General features: G+C 32.1%; 1 protein-coding gene across 1 annotated transcript; it reads right to left on the bottom strand.

The window, feature by feature from the left end:
• Positions 1-433: 433 nt before the first annotated feature.
• Positions 434-5,989, bottom strand: LOC131661519 (serine/threonine protein phosphatase 2A 57 kDa regulatory subunit B' theta isoform-like). Its single transcript, XM_058931091.1, has 2 exons — positions 4,390-5,989; positions 434-1,083 (listed from the first exon to the last, which is right to left on the bottom strand). The coding sequence occupies exons 1-2, from the start codon at positions 5,626-5,628 to the stop codon at positions 727-729; spliced, it is 1,596 nt and encodes a 531-aa protein (XP_058787074.1). The 5' UTR covers positions 5,629-5,989; the 3' UTR covers positions 434-726.
• Positions 5,990-7,195: the final 1,206 nt, after the last annotated feature.

Raw genomic sequence — 7,195 nt, 5'->3', positions numbered from 1 at the left:
CAATTACCATTTCCATTTTATTTGATATTTATAAACGTGTGTATTTTGACTTCGTAATATTTACGGCTGCTCTTTCTTACTTAACTTAAGGAGTTAGGTTTTAACGTGTTGAGGATGTAAAGCAAGAAAATTGACAATAAGTTCTAACTACTTGCATATATATATACTTGCATATATAAAGAATATGAAAAAAAAATGATAAATATATTGAATCGTCTTTTTCTTTGCACAAAAAATATATTCATTTAAATTGATAAATTATCGAAAACAACTTAAATTCAACCTCATTGAAACTAAAAATGATAAATCTTCAAATAAACTAGAATACTCATATTCTGAGATTTCTTATATGCTCATGTTCTTATATATGAAGAACCTTTGCAGCCCACAGTTTTGGCCTATATGTTTAAGGATTATTATTACTCTTCCAACGAAATGTTCATTGAAAATGCATTAAAAACAAAAGTTCTCAAATGTGCTGAGTCTCAACTCAGGCTACAAAAGCATAAGCTATATGTAGTCAAGCTTGGGACGTTGTCGAGAATATCACATTATCAACTGCTACTACTAATAAATAGCCTTCAATTCCTAAAGGAAGTGAATATCAATGTATTCCAGAAATTGCCTTTCTTGGCCAACCCATCAAAGTGCCAAAAAAAATACTATAAATAAAATTCGTTCATTAAAAAATGAAGCTATATAACAGAATACATGTTCCATTCCTATCTAACCAGCCGATTTGCGGGGGAGCGTTTTATTAATAAGCACAGCTTCATTACCTGCAGCTTTCTTGGCGGCAACCTCCTCCAAACGTTTCCACGTGGCTTCGCGTCCTGCTGTCACTTCACCTTCTTTTGACAAGTCTTGCTCGAACTTCTGTAAGCATTCTTTATACAGATCTGGATCAAGATCTTGAAAAATCTTCTGAACATTTAAAGTCAAACTATGGACAGCTTGATTCCAATGGGTTTTAGTATTTTTCTCCAACGCAGGAAAGATGATGGGAAGTATCACTTTGCAGTTTTGCTTGATTAAGTTCACAATATGGTCATTATTCCACAAGAACAGAGCTCTTTCCGCCACCTGAAACAAAGACGATTTATGAAAACAAGAACTATATGTTGCAACTGCAGCTCCATAGGTTACAATGGCACTGACAAATTGAACTAGATAAATTATTGCTAGATTTTTGTTAGCCCAACATTAGAACTTTCTCAAAACACAATATCATTCAATTCATGCATGTAATAATTTTTTAGCATTACATCAGCAATTGAGTAAACATGCAGTGCACTTACGCCAAAATTTTGGCGCATTTCAATAAAGAAAGCAACACAAATTATCCACTCCAAAGATGAAAATATTTTGATTAGTTGAAAGCTATGAAACAAAATTCCCAATCATGCAACACATCTAAAATGAAATTAGCACAATCTAGTATCTCTGCACGGGCGTTCTTTATATTTAGAAGGGTTGGGGGATGGTAAAAACTAAACATGGGTTATTTAAAAGAATGAAACTATTTGTTGTTTAGACAAAAATATTTTACAGATGAGAAAATGACAGAAGACTGGAGGCTCTAAAAATTCAATAAGTTGGATCATAGTTGTCATCATGTATGATAAGGATTAATTAATCAGAATCCTGTCGTCATATTGACAGCCCACTATCCACTTATTAGCACTGTGTAATAATGAAAACAAATCTAACTTCTAAATTTGATATATGAAAGCCAAATCAAAGATACACTATTTACTAGTGGATTATAAATTTACAAAATTTTGTGAGTAGATTAACTACAAATGCCAATATATAAATGTAGTATCATATACTCATAGAACATCAATAGTTTCTTATAGCCATAGGTATGTAAGGTTGTAGGCAGTCAGTCATATTGCAACTATTCAACAAAAGGCATAGTCGCTTTCACCTCTTCTGATGATAATAATGTAGTCTGCCTAATTTTTTATATTCATAAATAGATTTTCTAAGGGGAAAATCATCAGACAGCTGCACTCATTCTCTTGACACAGTCGTAATGAACAGAAAGTCAGTAATCGTTCTTAATGAAAAGATAAAAACTAACAGGTGTTGCCTCACATAAACATAATCATATATGGTTTGTTAACAGATGGGATGGGAGAGGTCTTAAGTCTTCTATATTTGGTTGAATGAGGAAAGCGGAAAGATTTTTATGGAAACAAAGTGTAAAATTACTTTTCTTTTACCATTGTAATATTTAAGGTGACATTAAATCAAAGGGTATTTAAGTCATAAGAAGAAACAAATATCATCTTCCCTCCAAATCTCCCCATTTTGGAGAGGAGCTAAAATTGGCTTAGAAGGGATTTTGCTCCCCTCCCCTTCCCTTCAAATAATTAAACCAAACAACTTTAATTTAAAATAATCCCTTCCCTCCATTCCTCTAGGGAAAAGATAGGCATGTATGATGTATTTTCATTTACTTTTACTGAAATCTAGAACCAAGTCCAACACATGAATTACATTCAAGACACGGACTTACATTTTAAGATACCAGAATAAACCTTCCTAAACCATGAAGGGCCGTAATGTATAGCCGTAACTAACTTCGTAGAGGTGATTCTAGATCTGTCAGACACATCAATATAAACTATTTATAGGTTTTTTGTCTACATGCCTAAGTTTTTTATATAACACTTTAAGAACAAACATATTCCAATACAGAAGATGAAATTAGAGAACATAGTCATATACATAACACAGCACGTTGCAAGTACTGGTTCCAATATACAAAGTGAGGGAGAAAAAGGGTGATGTTTGTTGGTGTAACGTGTAAGCTCTAGAAGTCAATGTGGTTTCATCTAGACTTGCATTTGTCTCTTGCTTTTATTAATAATCCAAGGCCCTTAATTTATTTTGTTGTTTTACTTGAATGTGATAAAGTCTTTGGAATGGTAAACTCAATATCATAGGACATCAAGCACATGATTTGATGGTGAGATCATATTGAATGATGGAACATTATTCTTAAATATCCTTAGCCTAGTACTACTATTAAAGAGGACGACAGTAATGCATTTAGACTAGTATGTGAGTAGACCGATGACCATATTTTATGGGTCATGGATAATGAGATATCAAATATTCACATAGGTTCAAGTATTAGAGTAATGTTGTACTAGATTGACTCGCCATATGAATGCTATATAGATCATTATGTGAGTATCATAAGTGCTTCACAAGGAGACTATAGCATATGTAGTCCTTCAATTTGAAATTACTACAATTCCTAAATATGAATTGCATGCTTTAATACTATCAAACAACACTTGTAACAGGGTGTTACAAATATATAAAATATATTTTAAATTGAAGATATGAAAAAGTACACGAGAATAAAAGGCAAGCGGCCAACAAGCTGTGATATCTTGTAGAGGAGTGTGAGTGATCTAAATGAGATCAACTCGGCATACACAACAACAGTGATATATTTTTATCTCTCTCGATAGAGTATGACGGTAAAACCATGACCATGTAGAAATGAGTCAATATGAGATACTGAACTTACTATTTTGTGTATGATTGTTCATTGGGGAGCGAGCTGTAATATCTCTCGGACTGGGCTCGTAATGCTAAGCTTGCTAACCCTATGTCAGAAAGCACCGGGGGTATGTATTTTTAAATAGGTATGTCTAAGGTGATACATATATACTGAACGCCCTGGTTTTGTTTCTAACCTGGTGTGAATCGTCAGCTAGCACAACAAAACAGATACAAGGAAATTCTATTCGCAAAGATTGTTGTGATTTACACCATCATCTTGAAAGTTTTTTTAAGCAACAAATACATTATTTCAGAACTCAGAAATGTGCTCTTTACCTATGATCATAGGTGGGAATTTTCCACAGTAGTTGGTTTTATATATTTGTGATCCCCAACAATGGAAACAATGGGATCCAAGTAGAACTAGATGAAATAGAAGACCCGACAAGAAAGCAAATATAATGACGTAAAGATAATAATGTTATGTTGGATGAGTGGTTACACTAAAAAAAATAGAATCAGAAATACAATTATTAGAAAGAAAATTGAGACAACATCCATAACTGAGAAGAAAGTAGGATCTCATCTTTTGTGGTTTGGGCATATAGATAGAGAAGACCTATAGAACAAATGATAAGTAATAAGGAAGTAGATCAGACGAAGAACAGTCCAATAGTTAAAGCAGCTAAACGTGCTAGGATGATTAACCCTTCATATAAAATTCGCTAACATTACAGGGGTGTAAATACCTATTAACCCTTCATATAAAACATATATTTACTGGAAACTGACTGTACTCCTAAACTAGTTGTGCATATATCGTAAAAGAAAATGAACATGAGGAAACCATTGAAAATTTAATACCTGAAAATGGGGGCTATTCAAACAATGAGCAACACGGCGAAACAACAGCACCATACATCGCTGGAATTCGGGAGGTTGTGTTGCTTCCAAGACTTCTTCCAACTCACCTAGGAACATAACTTCCTTTGAGCTATTTGTTATTGGCCAATACTTCAATAAGCCCCTAATGATCGTATCTGCAAGCTTGCAATCTTTCTCCACAAATTGAGTAACACAATAAGACAATTGCTGATGATACATTGCCAAGCACTTTGGTTTGTGCAATGGAATCAATATCCGAACCAGAAACAATTTATGCTCTTCTTTCAAAGGCAAAGCAAAGCCATTAATGATACTCCCTAGAATTTCCAAGAACTCGGCAATCCCATTATGCTTCTCAGTCTCAAAAACAAAATTCAAAAAGGTGTTATTGATAGACTTCCTAATGAAAGGACGATGCGCCATTAACTTGCCATAGATACGATGCAAGGACATTTTCAAATACTCCCTCTCTCTAGGATCTTCCGAGTCAAACAAATCAAGCAGCCTCAGAATAAAAGACTGATCAATAAACCTCTTAGCCAACTTCGCATCCAGCTCAGGCGATGCAACAAACCTAAGAAAAAGCTCATACACAATCTGCAAATGAGGCCAAGACGGATCCATCGAAGGCTCCTCCTCCTCCAATTCAACCCCATCAATAAGCTTATTCTCGCGCGGCTGAGGACTAAGCGTTCTGAATATATTTACAGAAACCATCTTCACAACCTCTTGCATAACATTCTCAGTAAACTTCGCATTAACAGACGACACATAATCAACAAGCTCCACCAAAGTCAGTCTCTTAACCTCTTTCTCTTTGAGGTGTTTAGTAGGGTCAGTGAAGTCAAAAACAACACTACACATCCTAAGCTTCTTTATAAACAAACTCGGTTTCTCGGAATTGTGAACATCTCTAAAAGCCGGCAATGCTTCATAGGAATTGAAATTACCATTGGAATTCTCGTTTATAGGTAACGAAGATTTATTACCATGATTATTAGCATGATTATTGCCATGATTATTATGATACTGACCTTGTCCTAAGGAAGAGGAAGAAGAAGAAGAAGAATTACCGGTTTTGCTACTACCTGATGAGGTAACATTATCAGTGTTTTTTGATGCTGAAACAGCATGGGTTCTTGAGTTTCCACCTTGGTCACGATTGTCAGAACCTTTTGAGGACTTTTTAGGGATTTTACTGAAAACCTTTTTGAACATAATTCATCAAACAGAATGAACACTTTTTCGGAATCTGAAAAACAACGAAACCTGATACGAAGATGGTGATGATGATGATGATGATGATGGTGATGGTGATGATGGTTAAGGAAAAAGAAAAACCCTTTGGAGTTGTGTGATTATAGGCATGGTGATGTTGGATTGAATTGATTTAGGGATTGATTGAGATCAGAAAGACGAAGAGAGTAACGTTAGGGTTTGGAAATTGCGAATTCAAAAAAAATGAAGAAAAGGTGATAATAATGTTTGTTTGGTGTTTGGGTTGAAATGAGAGAGAGAAAAGTAAGAATGGAGGTGAAGAATGTTCTGCAGATTACCCGTTTGCTTTTCTTTTTTAATAATTATTATTACTACTCTTTTTTCTTTTTCTTTTTATTTTTTTGTCATAATTGTTATTTTGTGTGTGTTTTTCTGGTATAATATCTCAATTACGATTATTTTGACTACTTTTTATTGAATAGATGTATTCTTGTTATTAGGGATGGAAAAATTCATATATGCAGTATAAAATCCGCCACTAGTATATATCAGTGGTTTAATGGATATACATAAATAAAATAAAATAAAAAATGTTTATTTAGGTAATTAATGCAAAAACAGATAAGATAATAAATGAATAAATTATAGAAGTATTAGATTATTTAAATATTTTTTTGTTGTTTAATAGTCTAATAAATGCATCTGACCTCGCACATTGGTTTAATAAAATTATTTAAATATTAATATTAATTAATAAAAAATAATAATTTAATTTTATAATTTGTGTTTATTGCTTTTTTTTGAATAAGTTGATTAAATTAATAATAATCACTGAAAATTTAAATTTTCAGGATAAATAAACATTTAACAAACAACCAACTAAATAAAATTACATTAAGCATAATTTAATAAGCAATATTTTAAAAATTGGACCAATCAATAAAGCGGTAAAGTGTTAGATCACTGATATATTAGTGAATTGGGTCACTTGCTGAACTACATGACAAAATCGGATTAAATCAAATATCTCAATTGTATAAAATATTTCATAAAAACAAATTTAATAAGTTGGTTGATCAATGTGAATTCATAAATTAATGAAATTAAGCTTTATTTTTATATTTAAGGAAACTTTAAAAAAATTAATTTATATAATTACAATAATAATTTTAAATATGCAAAAGAAAATTAATATAAGTTAATAAGTATAAATTATCAAAAAGTTTAACAAATTTATAAATTAATATAAAATTTAGTATAATAATAATAGTAATAATACAAAAATATTATTCATATTTATTTAAATAGATTAGTCTGATATGTCTAAAAAGAAAAAAAAATAGGGCATTAAATAGACTTTTAAAAAGTCTAAGTCTTCTCAATTTTAAAAAAAAAAACATGACTTAACCTAAGTTTGATGTTTGCTAGACCGTAGACATATGTCTTTCGATGCCTCCTATTATCACATACTTCCACATACACTAACTGCATACAACCAAGTAACATGAATGAATTAACTAGTCTTTTTATGAAATAAACTAGCTCTATAAAATTGGTGTGTGTGATG

Source organism: Vicia villosa, linkage group LG3, assembly GCF_029867415.1.
Source record: "Vicia villosa cultivar HV-30 ecotype Madison, WI linkage group LG3, Vvil1.0, whole genome shotgun sequence".
Taxonomy (NCBI): domain Eukaryota; kingdom Viridiplantae; phylum Streptophyta; class Magnoliopsida; order Fabales; family Fabaceae; genus Vicia; species Vicia villosa.
Note: the sequence above shows the minus strand (reverse complement) of the source record. Positions and strands in the feature narration are given on the sequence as shown.

Excerpts from the sequence above, each read along its gene's own strand:
- LOC131661519 (XM_058931091.1), bottom strand. The coding sequence starts at position 5,628 with ATGTTCAAAAAGGTTTTCAGTAAAATCCCTAAAAAGTCCTCAAAAGGT. Across the intron at positions 1,084-4,389 it reads TGAATAGCCCCCATTTTCAG|GTGGCGGAAAGAGCTCTGTT; the intron begins GTATTAAATTTT and ends TCTTTGTTTCAG.